Genomic DNA, 18,833 nt, shown 5'->3' with positions numbered 1-18,833 from the left:
GAGGGGGGGGGGCATCACATTCAGACGAGGGAACGAAAAAAAGAAAAGCGGAAATAGCACGCAGTTCTGTTAAGATGGAGGAGATATGCAACGGTCATCATCATGAGAGCGGAGAGATAACTGGATTTGGAGGAGGCAAGATAGTGAAAGGGGGGGGGATGTTTGAGGACAGATAGAGCGAGGGATGTTATCTTATCTCAGCAGAGGAGGAAACCTGAGAAGATGACAATCAGTAATTTGGCGAGCAGCGGACGGAAATGCGTCACGACGCACCAATACGGTTAGCGGTGATGTTTGTGATCATACGTTTAAACGTCCCGTCGCTATACGATAAAGCATTTCCTGCCTTTGCGGGCGAAGGGAAGGAAAACAGCGCGTGTTCTAAGAAGAACATCAGATTAACAGTTGCGGGGAGAAATAAAAGAGTGAAAAAAAAAATAGCACACACAAAGCAAAAATGTGACAGGGCCGAAACTTGAAGCTTGGAAGTCAGTCAGTCAGTCAGTCAGTCAGTCAGCGGCGGCAGTGAAATGATCGAGGGTCAGTCTGAATGCTCCAGTGTCATGACCTAATTTAATCAGCACAAGAGTTTTGTTTTTTTGCTCATTTTTTCAAAGTGATGAGTTCAGCCGAGGACGGCGGAACGTCTTGCTGAGACCTGAAGAAAAGTGAACAGGCCAATCGCCAGCCCAGGCCAATCGCCACATCTCAGTAATCCCATCATGCAGACATGAAAATATGAAGCTTGGGGTGACTTACGACATTGGCTATTCATCACAGCAACATGCTGCTCCAATCAAACCAGAGCGTAAACACCAGCGGGGAGCTGATTTTTGTTTGTTTGTTTGTTTGTTTGTTTGTTTGTTTATTGTTTTCATTCGTTGCTACCAATGCCAACCAAGCACATTATTTTCCTCTGGCCGCTTGTGGTTCAAACCCAGACTGCCCTGCGTCCTGGATGATTCTCCCAGTCTGTTTACCGCTTTGTTTTGCTGACAGCACGGGACAATGCGTACGGGGGTTTTTTCCCCGGCTCTGTGCAGTTTTGTTTTGTTTTGTTGTTTTTTCTGGGGAGAGAACACAGGCTGGCCTTTCCAGGACTCGATTGGATGATTGGTAGCGCCGCTGGGGCACGCTAGCCAAGTCAGAGCGCGGTCAGCCTCCTGGGAGTTTTCGGCTAAAAATCCAAACACGCAGATAAAAAAACTAAATCCAGTTAAGAAACCAGCAGAAACGTCAGCCCAGTGCTTTCGTCCTACCTTGTCGGTGGCCTGATAAAAAAAAAACCAGACCGGTCGTGAGCTTAAGAGCAGACTGCAGGAGGAGTCGAGCCAATAACGTTTTACGACATTTGGCTGATATTTCGGACCGAAGCGCTTGGATAAAGCACACAGGTAGGGCTCTGGTCTTCTGCTCAAGGACACTTTGACAGGACAGATGGCCGATGATGGACACATCTGCTGCAGCAGACCTCAAACCTGTGACCTTGTACTTCCAGGACGTCTCGGACCAAATGTAGTCTGGCCGGGGATACGGGGACGTAGGTGTTGGCTAAAGTTAACTCAAACTGTAAGAATAACAAAATGAGACTGCGTTCTTATTTTGTGATCGAAGAGGCCCACCATCAAGTTGTACATGTGCCAAACTATTTTTAAGCATCCCATAATTGTTTAGATGCAAAAACAGTCCCACAGGAAACCAACAGGCTCATTGCCTTTGGTTTTGTTTCTGTGGGCAGGCTTTAAAAGAGATCTTTTGGGCTTTTTTTTATTGCAGCAACACAATCACAGTCAATGTTACATTGGTTTCACATTAAAAGGCCAGCACAGATTGATAATATTTATGATAAAGTTTTAGAGAAATTACGATGAACTAAAAGAATAGTAGAAAATAAAACCTTTGTTTCAGTCCATATTGGCTGGAAACCAGACGTGCAACAAACTGTGCGAAGAAATCAAGTCATGGATCTGTCACACCCGTGCTGCACCTCAAAATGTAGTCAAGAGTTCAGTAGTAGTATGGAAGTGTGCTGGATCAACCGGAGAAATAAAACATTCTATCTCAAGAAATATCTTGTAACGATGGGCTCGTACATGAATCATCCCATGTTGGCTCAACAGGCAGAGAGCAGCATCCGGCATGTCGGCCTTTCTGCCGCCATCAGCCCCGTCAATTTATGACCCTGATGCTGTTCCAATTAAGAAACATCATCAACATGAAATTCTGATGTCAAAATTCCAAGAACTAATCTCAGAATTATTAAGCAGATATGGTGTTTGATTTGTTTTTTAATTAAGACTAATTAAATGCAATGTGCTTGGTGTATTAGCACACAACTAAGTCAATAAAAAACAGCCTTATCAAACAATTGCATCAGCACCATGGACAGCACTACACAAACAATGACATTTTGCCTCTCTGTGCTATTTATTACTTCAATAACAACAAGCAGCGAGCACAAAAAGGTTCAATATTCCTGCTGCAAACGGCCATAAATCAAACATCCGCAGCACAACCAACTATGGTGAGACTCCAGAGGCTGCAAACAAACTCATTTGCCAATTATGAATTTAAACAACTGATACTTTGCTTTTCATCTATTGGAACTGCAATCAATGCCTCGCCAGTCTCAACAGTCCCACTCGCAGGAGAGCTGCCGCTCAGATGATTCTCCCAGGTGGGCCGGCCAAACCCCTCGCTGTCCAATCCACACAGCCAGCGCGGAGAGAATAGACAGAGAGGATGGGACAGCGAGTGGCGGGGAAGCAGAGACACAGCTGGGCTCCAGTGGACAAAGCCTCCTCAGTCCTCCTTCCATTAGAACCTTTAACAAGACCCCTAAGGTCAAGGAAGCTCCATGTTGGCACATGGATGAACCCTGCTCATGTGACCTCTGCTGGGGAGGGTGAGTGGGACCTCAGAAGGCACAGATGTTACCTGCGCGCGCACACACACACACACACACACACACACACACACACACACACACACACACACACACACACACACACACACACACACACACACACACACACACACACGGAAGTGCCCATGTGAGCAGCCCCCATGCTGATTCAAACAGTCTCTACCAAAACAACTGTGCAATGGCCACTGTGTACACCTGGACAGTGGGCAATGCAGAGATTCAAAGGCACAATTTGTGTGTGTGTGTGTGTGTGTGTGTGGTGTGTGTTTGTGTGTGCGTGGTGCGTGTGAGCTCATGTCCGAGCACATGTACAGTACGTGTGGGTGTTTTCGTCCCCTTTTTCCCATGAACTGTATTAACCCATATGCAGACTGAGAGAAGCCTGTACTTTTCTCCATTTCCAGCTGGCTTACTGCTGTTTATTTGTGGGTCTGCAGACGCAGACCAACAGGAGCCAGTGACTCACACACAAACACACACACACACACACACACACACACACACACACACACACACACACACACACACACACACACACACAGCTTCTTTTTTGCTACATAGGGACTTCGTACAGACTCTTTTTTTGTTTCTTTTTATAGAGCTGTCTAACATAACTCAATAGTGTATACACGTACTTTGGTCGCATGGTGACAAAACAGAGAAAGGAAAAAATAAATAAACTTCAAATCAGGCTTCTTCTTCTTTTGCAGCGATTCTAAGAACCTTTGTTTCTCTTTTTTTTGATATTTTTCTGTTTATCTAAATGGCTATACAATACATAGCACAACCACAAGTAAATACAAATTCGGCGGGGGGGGGGGATAAAAAGTTCTGGAACTCATCTTGCATTACAGGTTTAGGGAACCCAAAGGCAGTTGAACATACAATTAGATCCCTTGTGTACAGCCAAATATCGTGCGAGGAGTTGTGCGACAGCTATGTTTAGCCGCTTTTGCAACCACTGCCTCTCGCACAAGACGACCCGGGGAGGCTGACGAGAGGAACGAATCAAGGACACCATCAATGACTCGCGCGCAACAGACAGATGGAGAGAAAAGGAGGGAGTCAGAGGTCCATTCCCAGCTGATCGCTCAGAGATGTCTGCGGGAGCAGCTGGCCAGACGCTAAGTGGAGCTTGCAATTCAACAATGGCCTTGTAAGATCATCGCTGAAGATCAGGGTGCACCGGTTGGCAGGATTGCTTTTTAAAAAGGGGGAATGAGGGAAGAGCACCACAGAAGAACTCCCACCTTGGAATCAAAGGTCTTTTACAGCCAAGTTAAGGTTGCACGGGTGAGGGATTTGTATTGTCAATTCAATAACGTCGACCAATCAATTTAAAAGCAAATTTCAAAAGTATTGGTCGGAACTGCATTTGATGTGTTGCCAGCGAGGTTCGATGACCTTAGATGACATCCTTTGGGCCCCAGCTAGCAATGGGTTAGCTGGGGACGTAAATCACCCCGAAACATAAAGGTTTAAAGAAGAAACGGCGACATCAAGTGGTTACATTTTAGATTGTAACCACTGGATACTTTGTCCACCTTCTTCTTCGTTGGTTTATTTGAAAACTCACCCCAATTACAAAGCGCTCTCTCAGGCAGGCTGGATTGTCCACACCAGGCTTCCTTAAATACACCTTTGCAAGATGTATAGTCTTATTTATATATGAGAACTTTTCAAAGGGTAGGAAAGCCAAATTACTTCATTGTACTGCGATTACACACTTTTATTCATTTGTTTTTGGGCAGTACACTAAGTTTTTACCAATATGAAAATCATAAATCAGGCCAAATATTACACACTGGACCTTTAAATCATGATCGCAGTGAAAAGGCGAGACGGGGCAAAATGACGACAGTCGCCCAATGACAAGACGGGATGTTCGGGCTGAAGTTTCGAGGAAACCGTGGCGTGACTCTGAGGGCAGGAGAGGCAGCAGCCGTTCCTTTACAATGGGCTCATTGACAAGGCTGCAGCTTATAGTGGCAGCAGCAGCAGGAGCAGCAGCAGCAGCAGCAGCCGCAGCAGCCGCAGCAGCAGGCACTCAGGCCCTGCCGCTCTGTGTGGCGCAGGCCGCTGGGAGCTTTCCGAGCTTATCCAAATGCTAATAGGTCCCCGAGCCGACTGGAGCGGAGCCGCTATTCTCCTCCTCCGCCTCCCACACACCACCACCACCACCACCACCACCACCGCGTCCTGACAGGAGCATGCAGAATTCACTGCTTCATCCCCCTTCCCGTCCGCTTCGGGCACCAGAGGGTTCGAATGTGCCCACTTGACTTACAGATGACATACGCACGCAGGCTTCCACACAGGCAACAAAAGGAGCGCTCCCGACGCCAAACGTTTCCATAAAGGGGCCTCGGAGTCGGAGGAGGACGTCTGCGGGAACAGGCCAAGCCCTGTTTTGCCCGCTGTGTTTTGAAAATCTCAAGAGTTTTAATGTGAGTCACTGTGTGACCAGTGTGACAGCGCGCGTGGGAGGAGAAGTTTGCCAGAGCAGGATTGGGCGCATTCCTCTCCCGGTTGGCCCGTCGCAGTCCACGCCGGCGGGCCCCCGCGCGCGGACGGAGGTGGAGAGGTCGTCTGCGCTTCAGCGAGGTGATGCGCGGACCTGCCCCCGCCGCCACCGCTGCCGTCTTCGTGACCGACCGAAACCTCTGCCGCATTAGAAGGAGGCCCAGGGGCGGCAAGAGATGATGACGTTCATTTCCCCAAAAATCCAGATTTACTTCTTTGATTTGGATCAAATTCTTGGTGTAATGGGGACATCCTCCGCCTCTGCTCGCCTCTCTGTCTCCAATTTTCTCTCTCGCTGCGCTGTCTTGGCAAACGCCAGCCGACAAATTGTGCCACTGTCTGCTTTCCATACACCGCCGTCAGAACGTTTATTTCCAGTAATTGAAAATATCTGGACTGGCGCATCTCAAATTAAACCGCAAAGAAAAGCAAGCTTATGGTAACCATACTGCGCAGAAAAAAGAGCTGCTTTGTAGAACAAGATTTTTTTTTTTTTTAAAGGCTGAGGATTTGCAGTGGCTCTCTGAATTGTTATTAAATGCATCTGTTGTGCTGACATGGAGCCTCTTGTCCCTCGGGCCTCCAAACTTTAACTGAACTCTCGATTTAGAGTTATTAAGGTCTTGGAAATTAGCAATGCAAGAAACCACAGCTGATGATTTTTACACTCCAGGGGCAAGTTGACACTACGGTTGGGTGAAGTTTGCACAATTTAGTCATCTGATGGCTTTGAAACTTGACATGAAAACATACAGTAGGTCAAGCAATTCCACAGAACAGTGAATGGAACAGAGTAGCTCTGTAGCGGAGTTTCTATCACCCCTAGAATTGCGCAAAAACCTAAATATCGCGATAAAAAAACGGTAATAAAAAAAGCTAAAAGGTTTTTACGCTCTCATGAGGTGTCGATACAGAGATGTATCGCAAAGGTGCCATGGAAACACTTTTTTTTCGCATTTACATGTCACCGCATGTAACGTTAATGCGTTATCACTTCAAGTGAAAATGGTGTGTTATGTTTGGACGAATATTTTTTACAAGTAATCAAAGAGAAAAATATAACAACCACTCTTGACAGCAAACAAACGTAAACAAACCAAAACGCTCATGCGCTTCACACCATTCAAAAAGTACTTAAGGAGAAGGTTGCGTTCAAGTTCACAACGTATCAGCTGTTAGTCTCCAAACTCTTTTCTGTTCAGAGACATTTCCAATCCTCTCCACTACATCAGAGGCAGTCAGAAAAAGTCTGTCTTACTAATGAAATATAAAAAAACTAAGCACACTACTTGCCCAGACCCCTGCAGACAAATTTGACAACGAAATCCTGAGGAAATACAGTGGCCAGGAGCGTGCGTTCACTAAAATATGTTTAACAAGAACAACCCTGATTCTTCCCAGAATCAGGTGGGGGGCGGGGGGGCGGGGCTCATTCTTCATTTCGCCTTCCCTGAATCCCTGAATCGTTTCAAAGGGATTTTTCATTTCGCTTGATGACGGACAGACACGCTGCTGGAACCGTCAGGTTCCAACCTTGCTGCTATCGCTGGTGATGCAACGATTCGAACGACGGCTGCGGCCGAGTCGAGGCGAGTCGAGGTGTCAGGCGGGCTTTTATTGCAATTTTAATGCACTGGTTATGGCTCGAACAAATAGGGAACAGAGCGGTTCTCCTGTTTCTGACCAATTAGGCTAATCCTTCAGACTGGGCTTATAGGCACAAACAAGAAGGGCTTTACGGATTTCCAAACAAAGAATGTCACATGACGTTCTTTCCACCGTCATATTGTACCCTTTCTTGTACTCCACACACACACACACACACACACACACACTTATATAACCTTGCACATACGCAAGCACTGCCTCCTGTGTCTCTTTTACAAACGGCCACTGGCTGCCAAGAGGGTTTTTTCTTCTTCTTTGTATTTTTTAATATTTCGTGCAGTTCTGCAGGGGGTTAGGTGCTGGATGGTGGAGCGAGCTGCGTGTCTGATTCACTGCTGAGTCACCGCAGCAAAGACACCTGAGGGACATGACGAACAGCACAGAGGACCGGGGCCAACGAAAATACAAAGGCAATCAGTAGGAGGGCGACGGCTTGAGGAAACGGGGTGAACGTGCACGAAAAGAAAAACCAGGGCGACCTCACCGAAGGCAGTCGCATCTTAGTAGCCGTCATCCAGCTGGAACAAACAAAATACTTCAAAAACCATTAACAAACTATTTAATAGCTTTATAAAGGCATGATTCTCGCTTTAGATCCAGTATCTGAAAAATGTCTAATTAACTGTTAACTGTTGTGCATAGTTGTGATATTAACTATATTAAAAGGGTGCTATTAACACTTATCAAGTGTAATCCAACGTTGATGTTAATAAACATCCTATAGGGAAATTATTAAATATTAATTAATGCTTACCACAAGGACCTAATATAAAGCGCTACCAGACAACCTTTAATTCTGCAGACGGTGACATTCTGCCCCTCCCCCGACTCTTCCCTCTCTCTCAGACAATTCCGATACTCGTCTTTTTCCAAGTTTAGCTACGGTCAGGTTTACGTTTTGTCCTCATCGCCCTGCGGTCACGCAGTTTGCCAGGATAACCGTGAAAGAAAAAAGAAAATCAATACCGGCGTCCCGATAGGCATGGAGCCAGTGATGACGCAAGACAAAAGTGGCTTCACAGCAGCCCTTCTGAATGGATGCACCTTTTGAGAAAAGTGGCTCTTTTTTTTCATTTCGCTTCATATTTTGTCTGAAAAACCCTCTTTGAGGAAATTAATTCCGGTGCGGAGGGCTCTCTCATTCCCGCCGCCGCCGCCGCCCCCTCCATCACATTTACCACGCAAGCGTAGGTATGAAAGCGTAATGAGTGCGTCAGGGATCCGCCCGAACAAAGGGAGACGCGGCAAAGAATAAAGACTTCCACCGAGGGCAGGGACAGTTCAAAAGTATCCTCGCACACACACACACACACACACACACACACACACACACACACACACACACAAATACAAAAAGACAAGACAGAATGGGATCTCGCCATTTATTCCCCCCCCCCGAGATAATTAAAAGCTTATTAAAGGATTCCAGCATAAAGGGAATCACCCGTGTGAGCTTTGGAACAGCACTTTTTTTTAATTTTTTATTACGGCACATAATTGTGACCAAATTATAATAATTGTGCCAATTAAAGTAATCCAGAGTTGAGAATGGAGCGTCATCTTAATGTCCCGGCGCTCGGGATGAGAGTCTCCCTAATTAAGCCTGAATTGCCGTCGCTACATATTCATTCCAAGCGCGATAGGGGGGCCGGGGGTGGGTGAGGAGGGGAGGGGTAAAGTTTTCAAGTGTCGGAGAGAAGTGCCTGGCTGTAGTCACATGTTGCAAAAGGAGTGTGTGTGTGTGTGTGTGGTGGATGAGTGCGGGGTCAGGCCAGAGGAGACAGAAGGGAGGAGCGGGAAGTCGAGCATCGTCTCCGAATCGAAAGTTTTCACTGCACAAACGGCGCAATTTTATCCGCTGACAATTTCTCTGCCGTTACGCTTCTCCGTGTTGCGCGCACACACGTGCGCAAGGGTGTGTGTGTGTGTATGTGTGTGTGTGCGCGTGCACGAGTGCTTATGTGTGTTAGCTGAGCACAGCCTGCATCTCAGGGCCTGATTAATTAGACTGACTCTCAGAGGAGTTTGGGGGCGTGGGGGGGGTGGGTGACATATGTTCTTCCGCTGGCGTGAGTGCTGGGTGTGTGCGTCTGTGTGTGTGCGATACGTTTAGCGTCGCGTGCGCGTGGCTTCCCGCACAAGCCGAGGTGCGCACACGAACACGTTTAAAAACGTTAAAAAAACCCATCAACGAGCTCGTTTCTGGTGGCAAACTTGCACGCGTTTCCAACGGCGGGTTCCTTTTAAGAGCGCAAATAAAATGTACGCCAGGCCGTTGTTTTGTCTATCTGCGTCTGTGCGCGCTTGTGGTGCGTGGGCGTGTGTAATGAACAGGAGATTCAGGTGTAGCGCCAGAAACACACTCCTGAGTGCAGCAGGGGCATCCTGGCACAGACAGGGCACCAGATGTCAGAGCAGTGCAGGAACCTGCTCGGTGGACCACTGACACTTTTTTTTTTTTTTTTTTTTTGAAAATGGTTGGTGCTGAAAACGGAGTCCGAGCGTCCAGGAATAAACTCACCGACCGAGGGGCCGGACTCAACCTGCCCCCGCACAGCCTCAGGGTCGTGCATTTATGCTGAGCGTACTTTTTAAACGACAAACTGTTTTTGAAGGAATCATTAGAAACACACTTTGATCCTCAGGTTAGAGGCAGTTTATTAAAAAAGCAAAGACTTACTGAAGGCCTACTGGTAATAATGTTTAAAATGACCAATACTTGGAGAGATGTGTGCAACGTCTCTTTCTTGGCGTGAGTTCAGGAGAAAACCCAACGTGCATGATATGTATTTGACAACGACAAGCAAACAACAAAGTATTCCGTCAGAAATTCAACTTCTGGTGATGGAGGTGCCCACCGACGTTATAATATCTGACTGATATATCGCGCGGTCAGGTTACTAGAGAGCAATTTTAGCGCTTCTGGCTCCTCAGGTGCTGCATTTCTGGCCATTTTAGCGTCTGCATATTATTAGCAAAAATAAAAACCTTTGCGGGTACGACGCAATTTACCGCTGCACGAGTATTTTAAATACACGATCAGAGGATAATATGCGTGAGAACTGGAGCTGCAGGGAAAAATGTTTGTCATTCATTTAGAAATTGGACTCGAAACAAGCCGGCGCTTTCAGAAGGAGGCGTCTGTGATTGAAAGACAAAGAAAAAAAAAAAAAAAAAGGTCCAGTTGCTATGGAGTTTCACCATTAACATTGAGGCTTATAGAAATCACAACAGAATTTAATCTGTGTCCAACAAGTGTTCTGAACCGTGGTGAGGTGCTTCCACTGCACAGTTAAATGTAATGTAATGACTCCAAACAACATCAAGGAAGTTAAAAGAGTACAAAAGCTCATTAGCAGCCTTTGGAAATGGCTGGGCTGCTTTAGAGCAATAACCATGAAGCAGGCGCGAGCGACGTCGGCGCCGTCGCCATTAACTCTGCAATGGCAGCTTAAAACGAGGAGCGGCTGACTCCTGCGAAGAGGCGACGGAGAGAACGGGGAGAACGCCAAACACGGCAGTCACAAGACTGCAGGCTCCAAATTCAATTTGCCGGTGATCAAAAAAAGAAAAAGGGGGGCGGGAAGAGAGAAAAGGGGGAAGAAAAGAAAAAAAAAACAGTACGAGGACTCAGGGTTGTTAATTTGACTGCAACAAATAGTTGGTCGTCAACACGTCTCGGGCTGCTTGGTCTCCGTGCTTCTCTTCGCGCGCCGTGAACAGCATGATGGGTCGCGCTGGCCGTGCCTGTGCTTGTGCCTGTGCCTGTGTATTTGTGCGTGTGCAATCTTGAGCCAGCATCTCCCTGAGACAGTGCCATCTTTGTTACAGCGCCCAGCCAACCCCTGTCTTTCCGTTAATGATGGAAATTGCTGAGGTTATTAACCGATTAGACATTCTCCAAAAGATTAGGAGGGCCGCGCCTGCCCCACTCCTGCCCGCGACGGGAATTAGCGCCGCGTACTTCGCTTTGTGTCCCGTCCAACAATGACGCTTCACCACGACCCCTGCACCCCTCACCACACACACACACACACACACACACACACACACACACACACACACACACACACACACACACACACACACACACACACACACACACGTTGAGATACGAGTCGAGATGAGGGTCTTTTTTCCCGCTCTCTCTTTCTTAATTTTCGAATCTAGCCGATGTGTCGCCTGCACATCCACGATGCCGTGAGTCCCAGACTGCAACACTTCCAGAAGCTGCTCGTCAGGATTGAGGTCTGGTGACCGTGGAGTGCCATTTCAGTTCAGTGAACAAGATGTCACGGTCAAGAAAAAGCCTCCACAGTTGATTCGAGGCGGGACGGACCCGTGTTTTCATTCTTCTCTTCGACAAAATTGAGACACTCCCATCTAAAACCGTCCATCCTCCTCCTGACTCGCCGCTGCCTTTCCGTCGTCTCCTCCGACCTCCAGCGTCTTACAAGCCATTTTTCCTCCACGCCACTGCCGCTGAACGACATTCCCCCTCTTTTTTTTCCCCAGACCAATTCTCTGTAAACCCGAGAGATCGTCTCGTGTGAAAATCCCAGCAGATCGGCAGTTTGGGAAATAACTCCGACCGGCCCATCTGGCACCGGCGATCTCCAAAGTCACTTAAATCACCTTCCTCGCCCCCTCACCACCACCACCACCACCAGTTCTCATGCTCGCACTGAGCTCCGGCGGCGGGTCATCTTGACAATGTCTCCACGCCCCGCATTGAAAAAAATCCAGTCGCCTCCACGTAATGGGCCGACTGGATAGCTGCGTTAGCGCCTAGCTGGGAAGGTGCAGCTAGCAAAGCGACGGGACAGCGTGATCCCGTTGCACCGTGGCCTACTTATTTTGCAGCGAGCCTCGGAACTGGCAGTGGGAGCTCGTGTTGCATCATGACAGAGATGCAGGGTGACAGCTGACCTATAAGGGGCTGACTCACCCCCACGTTCACTTCACCACTAATATATTCACTTAGTAATGCTCAAGGGATGTGCATTTCTGATGTCGAGCACGGCATCGCGAAAGAGAAAAAACATCAACAAACAAGGCACAAAAAAAACGGTGTGAGAATATTCTGAAAATCGCCAGAACGGACAAAATTTTAAGCTGCAGAATAAAAATGTGCGCACGTGTGCGACTGCGTGCACAACGCTGCTGAGTGAGAACAGAAGTGGCTATCTGTTTCTATAGGGAGAAAAGGGCCTGCGGTCCTGAGAGCCAAGTCAAGAGCCCATCCATCGTAAAAGCACTTTTATCCGCTTTGAGGATGACAAAGTGCTGCGCGCGGAGCAAAAAAAAAAAAAGAAAGAAAGAAAGAAAGAAAGAAAAAGGGGGAAAAAAAGCCCCAAATTAAAGGAGGAAGAAAGAGAAGACAGAAGAAGAAACACAGAAGGAGGCCTGAGTCTTATCAGTGGGAGATTAGTGCGGGCAGATAAGGCCTCTAGGCAAGGCGTCATGTATAGCCTGTTTGAGGCTTCCTGTCATCATCATTAGGGCCGTTTCTCAAGACGGCCACGGCGGAACAGAGCAGCCATTTGGAAGAGACGTCCAGTGAGGAGGAAGGAAGGAGAGAGACGGACAAAGCCGCTGGTCAAAGGGAAAAGAGGCCGTCTAATTGGCAGTCGGATCCGGAAGATCAAGGCGCCGCGATTTTTGGGGTTTAACCCAGAAAAATGGTTACGGAATGTAACTGCATCTCGGCGGCCGTTACTGCCAGTTCGAGGGGGTGTGCGCGCATACATTCACATCTGACGAGGCGGTGCAACACACACACACACACACACACACACACACACACACACACACACACACACACACACACACAGCTCCGTGCTGCCTATTGTCACTTGGGAATGAAGTGAAATCTGCAGTAGCTGGATGGAGCTTTGCCTTGTGAGTTGAGGAGGGAGGGGGGGGAGGGGGGGGGGGGGGTTGTCGTCTGCAGACCGCGGCTGGCTGACCGGCCGACGGTAACGGCCTGTGACACTTCACCGCCGCGGGAGTCGTAGGCACTAGTGTATTGTGACAGAGTGCAACCTTTAAAGGCCAGCGAGTGATCCGCGGCGGCGCCCGGCAGCCCCACCGCGCGCTCTCCCTCGCGCACGCCCCAAAAGCATCTGCTGTTCCTGCCGTTGTTCGCTCTTTGCCGCTTTTGAGAGCGTTTGAAATGCGGAGCGGTGCAGCCGAGAACACAGTCAGACCCAGAGAGCCTGAGTCACTTTGACCAAAGGCTTTCGACCAATTATCAGCGAGGCACTCTGTGACTGTGAGCTGATGTGGCCCACATTTGGAAACTAAATCCTCTACTGCCACCTGCTGGCTAATGTTGCTAATGACAATATTTGGAAATGAGCTAATTTCATTAAACGGTCCGGTGTGTAAAATTTGGCTTGATTTATGATTTTTATACTGCTAAAGGCTCAACATACTGCCTATAAATACATTTGTAAAACTGTGTATTTGCAGTAAAATAAAATTTGTTTGCTTTTCCCATCCTTACAATGATTCTCATATATATGTATATATTTATATATATATATATATATATATACATACATATATATATATATATATATATACATATATATATACATATACATATATATGTATATATATATATATATATATATATATATATATATATATATATATATACATATATATATATATATTTATATATATATATATATATATATATATATATATATATATATATATATACATAAGAATATAGATAGAGCAAGGATCTTGCACTGCCATTCTTAAGGTACCCTGCCCGACAGTGGCCTAAATAAACACTAGACCTAAGACATTTTTTTGGGTAGCTGCTGAAGCTGAAGCAGTCTGACTCCATCCAGAATGATAGCTGCAAGAGTTCCGGACTGACAGGAACCAACGAATTGTGACCAGTCACGTGCGTACATACCTCTCGTAGATGGCCTTGAGCGTGACCTGGTCCGACACGCCATCCGTCTCTTCCAAGAAGAGGATAATCCAGGACGTCCTGTAGGGCCACTCCTCCGTCAGGTTGATCCACGACGCGAGCCGGTCCCAGTTGAAGATGATGTGATTGGCCCTCAACAGGCGACCTGTCAGCAACGATGGAAGTCACTCCACTATAAAAGTCACATCTAATAAAGCAGTAGTATAACAATTGGATAAGCAAAAAAAAAAAAAAAAAGGCACTGAGTTTATTGCAGATTATAGTTTAGAGATTAAACATTTACATCGTCTGTTCAAATGCATTTTCCCATTTCCTGCAATGTTTTTAATCCAAGGAAAACTCCTCAACCTGTGATAGAAACGATATTCAGCAGCCTCCTCATGGTCTGCGGGCTGATGTCACTGAACCAGTCCTCAGTAACCAGCAACTTGGTCAGATCGAAGGACATCTGCCTGGTGATGGTCCTCTGCATGTGCCGACGGCGGTATGTGTCCTGGAGAGAGGATGGAGAATAATAAAGTTTGAATTTTTACTTGAATTGTTCCAAGTGTTTGTGAAACAGTTAACTGTACATAATAACAAAAAAAAAGAAGAGAAGCCAATATGTCACTTGCTGTGGACTTCCTCTGAACTTGATCTATTCTTGAAAGGAAGTACAAGTTTTCCCTTGCACGAGGGCATCTACTGACAACATGGCCCCGCGACGTCTCCCAACGTAATCCAATTCAAATGAATGTTTTCTTTCATTCTGTCACCCCGCCGATAAGTCGCACGGCTCTCTCTTCCTGCGTACAAGAGCCTCCGCTTTCATGAGAAGCACATATTAAAATCCTGCGGCTGCAAATTAAAATCAAAGAGCCACTGTCCGGAGCTCAACAGTCATGACACACAGACGGGCCATTGACACGGATCTACGGGAGAACATCTGTGATGATATCGGACAGCTGCCACGGTCATGAGCCAGAGCCGGGTCTTTTCGACCGACTTTGAAGTTGTAACGCCAGTCTCATGACCTGCTTTTCCAGAGGGGACGGGAGCGTATGCGCACCGCCCCTTCGCGACTGAAGAGGATTTTCATGCAGACAGGTAAACCACCCGTACCACTGACTTGTTTTCCCTGTGAGTTTCATCCCGTTTGACAGCCGTCTCTCTGGGAAGGCTGTCAGATCTGTAGGGGCGGTTACTGTACTGAGTGATCCAGCTGATATTTCCCCCCTGTGACGGCAGACCAGACGACGGAAGCTGTGTTTCCATTGCAGTTTTTCGCAAAATAAAAGCGATATTTCTAACATTTCGCCACAGTACAATTGCAATTTGCAGGTGTTTCCATTGAATGGTGATGGAAGATTTTACAAGAATTACGTTCGCTTTTGTTTGGTTACGTTTGTTTGCTGTCAAGAACGGTTGTGATATTTTTCTCTTTGATTAAAAAAATGCCATCTCCTCCTCCGTCCAAACATATAGCGCCATTTTTACTTGAAGTGAACTGGTCATGTGACCCCCGTATGTCACGTCCGGTGACGTGTGAATGCGAAAAAAGTGCTTCCATGGCACTTTTGCGATACAACTCTATATCTATACGTCTGAAAAACCACGTTTGTGTGTAGAAAGCGTAGAAAGCTTTTAGCCATATTTGAGAGGTTCTTCCAAGTTTTGGTGTTTCCATGCCCAGTTTATCATTGCGTGATTTGGGTCTTGGGTCTTCTAGGGGTAATGGAAAAACAGCTAGACACACAGCTAAAGGCATCCAGCGCTCGAGAAGCCTAATGATACTGAAGAGCCCCTCGGAATTAATTTCAATCTCCACTTATAGAAAGAGGGGGGCCCTCCTGCCAAGGCTGTGCTGCTCGCGGGGCGCATGCTGCCTCCTAATAAAGGACCAATAGCAAATAATTGGGGATAATGGTAGATCCCCGGGCATAAACTAATGTCAAGCAAACAAAGGGGAGCAGGAGGCCGGAAGGAAGGAAGGAAGGAAGGAAGGAAGGAAGGAAGGAAGGAAGGAAGGAAGGACAGAAGGAAGGAAAGAAGGAAGGAAGGTGGTGGTGGGGTGGGTGGTCTTGCTGTGGGGGGTTGGTGGGTGGGAGCAGCAGCAGCAGCAGAAGCAGCAGAATCGCTTAGCCTCCTGCCAGCAGACCTGGTGCCAGTGTTTTGTCACCGGGACCCACTGCTGCTCGGCCTTGTCATTAGGCCGCGGCGACGCAGCAGGAAGGATAAACAGTCATTACATCAATTAGACCAGGAAACCTTGGCTGCACACTGAGCAACTCTCTTCTCCTCCCCACCACCCCCTTCTCCACTCGGCGTTGTCTTCCCCTCCATCCTCGACGACCGACTGGTCGCACACCTGCCGCGCTGAAAAAGCTGTACTGGAAGTGGACTGGACAAGAGTTGGCCCTTTACCCTGCGGTTTAAGGTGGTCTTGCTCCCGAACTTGGCCTGGTCCTGAGCCAGGCTGGTCAGTGACGTCTTCCTGTCTGTCTCGTCCTGCCATCCTTCAGAGAGACAAAATCCATATGGTATTTTATGTTGTTTATTTGATTCTTTTTGCAATGTTGGTATCGCTTGCTTTGGCACAGCCAACCTATGTTTACCATAGCAATAAAGCTCTTTGATTGAAATTGAATTATGGAATTATGTACGAAACAATAAAAGTGAAAAATAACGTTTTATATTTAAATTCTTCAAAATAGCCACCTTTCCTAAAAAGCATATTCAGAGTTATTTAATGTGTTTTTTTAGCCGCATAATTACATATATCTTGCTCAGAGCTCATATATTTGATGTCTTCAGTATCTATCTGCAGAGTAGAAAGTTTTGACTGGTGGTGTATATACATATACATACATTTGTTTTTTTCCTTTATCACAGACACAAACAACATCTAAAAATTGTACATTTGTGTCTGTGATAAAAGAAAAACACCAACAATCGTACATGTTAAAATGCATACGCTGCCGTCCTCACCCTCTGCAGGCACGGCCTCTCCGTTGGTCGGGGTCACCATGCACAGCTTCTTGGTGGAGCTGAGACCCCTGCTGTTGAGGAACACCGGCAAGTGGACGATGTTCCTCATGTAGTCGTGCCCGTTGATGTTGGAGTCTCTCAGCACGCTGTTGAGGTTCTGGTTGATGGCTTTGATGATGATGTGCGGGTCGCTTGCAAAGATGGAGATGAAGGGGCCTTTCGAGAAGAGCACCCTCACCTGGGCGGAGACAGGTCGCACGAGTTGAAAGTGTGAGACGTTTCAACTTTCAGTTTCTCATTTTTATTTATTGGAGCTTTGTCGGTTTGACAAAAATCACATCTGCTTCTCGCGTTGTTGTTTACCATCACATCCTGGCTGGTCGAGTCATGTGAAAAACCACCAGGTTCCTTTCTATAGATTCAAAGGGGGACGTCTACAATCTAATCAATGGTCGAAATAGCGGCCAGAGGCAACAAGTCAGCTGCAGCGCCTACTTATTTTAATGACCGCTGTGAGAGCCGATTGTCTGCTGCACATGGTGTTGGGGATTTCCACCCCTGTTAACTAAGGGACATTGTCCCAGTGTCACAGGACACTAATCTGTGCTACATGCTTTGTTAACCCCTGAGCAGCGGCACCCTTAACTTTCAGGCCGAAGGCTTCTGACCCCGTGTCCCCTCTGCAGCTGTCTGTGCCTTCAACTCGGGCTCCGTCACATGATGACGGCATCTGCGGCACTCATTTCCCAGGAGAATTTTTTTTTCTTATCTTTTTCAGCAAAAAAATTGGATTCTACTGGCATTGGCTGAAATAATAACATTTGGCTAACAGCAATGCTATTACCGCAGATGGCAGATGATACTTAATTTCGAGGCGAGCTGACACAGCAGGGTGAAGTGGGGATATGCGAGGTGCGTGACCCGATTGGAGTTGAAGCCCAGAACAGCAGCCGCTCTAACACGGTTTGCTCAAGTGACAGATGTTGACAAACATAATTTCTGTCCATTATCTTGTTATCGGGAATGAGGCAGCTGCGCCCGTCACTTATGCAGCAACGTAAGAGGGTCATATGCACACCAACCGTGTCCAGCATCTGGAGCACTCGGTCCTGCTCGCAGGCGTCCAGTCCGTCGATGATGACGGCCATACGCGTCTGGTTCTGAGTGAAGCCATCGATGGTCTTGGCCATTTTGGACATGAGCTCGACTTCATGCTTCAAAACCTGGATGAGGAGTGGGGAAAAGAGTGAGTTTCCGTTTTGTATCTTTGCTTGCATCACATTTACAGAATTCAAAGTTCATGGTTTTCTTTTTTATTCTTTTAGTCCATACCTTCATAAATCCTTCACTCTTGAGTTTGTGCAGGTTGTCGGCGGCGCTGTGCAGCCGTTTCCTCTGCGAGTTGAGGACGGAGTCGGCCACCTGCCACCAGGTCCTGCAGTTGAGCAGCAAGGCCAAGCCCACCACACTGGCCATGGCTATCAGCACCGCGTTCACCGTCAGGTTCGCAGGGTCCACCTGGAAAACAACAAGCGTTTACACCGTTTAGTATAAACAGTCCAGGTGCTTACTTGGTGACGCTAGAGCTTTAAAATGCAGGCTCTCTCTCAGATCAGTTACCTTAAAGATGGCCAGCAAGGCCATAGAAGTTATCAGACAGGCCAGCGTCAAGGCAAACAGGATGAAGGAGGGAACGCAGCAGGTCTTCTTCCATTTCCTTCCTGGGAAACAGGAAAATTCACCACAACTTTAGATATTCACTAGTACAGCCACAATCTAATGTTTCAGTCACGCAAG

At 47.2% G+C, this 18,833-nt stretch overlaps 2 protein-coding genes across 7 annotated transcripts in view; one reads left to right on the top strand and one right to left on the bottom strand.

Moving 5' to 3' along the window:
* rps6ka1 (ribosomal protein S6 kinase a, polypeptide 1) overlaps positions 1-18,833 on the top strand; it is a 377,179-nt gene that overhangs the window by 302,680 nt on the left and 55,666 nt on the right. The gene's annotated exons all lie outside the window — the stretch shown is intronic.
* kidins220a (kinase D-interacting substrate 220a) overlaps positions 1-18,833 on the bottom strand; it is a 46,891-nt gene that overhangs the window by 14,820 nt on the left and 13,238 nt on the right. For all 6 annotated transcript variants that reach the window (XM_076017880.1, XM_076017886.1, XM_076017884.1 and 3 more), the window contains exons 17-23: positions 18,657-18,757; positions 18,369-18,554; positions 18,119-18,259; positions 17,037-17,274; positions 16,473-16,564; positions 14,418-14,562; positions 14,052-14,214 (exon numbers count right to left, since the gene is read on the bottom strand). In XM_076017880.1, coding sequence (XP_075873995.1) covers positions 14,052-14,214; positions 14,418-14,562; positions 16,473-16,564; positions 17,037-17,274; positions 18,119-18,259; positions 18,369-18,554; positions 18,657-18,757 — 1,066 coding nt within the window. The remainder of the gene's footprint in view (positions 1-14,051; positions 14,215-14,417; positions 14,563-16,472; positions 16,565-17,036; positions 17,275-18,118; positions 18,260-18,368; positions 18,555-18,656; positions 18,758-18,833) is intronic.

The sequence above is a fragment of the Nelusetta ayraudi genome, unplaced genomic scaffold, assembly GCF_046127955.1.
Source record: "Nelusetta ayraudi isolate G7.1 ecotype Tasmania unplaced genomic scaffold, CSIRO-AGI_Nayr_v1 ptg000007l, whole genome shotgun sequence".
Lineage (NCBI taxonomy): Eukaryota > Metazoa > Chordata > Actinopteri > Tetraodontiformes > Monacanthidae > Nelusetta > Nelusetta ayraudi.
The sequence above is the reverse complement of the archived record's forward strand: the minus strand, read 5'-3'. Positions and strand labels throughout refer to the sequence as shown.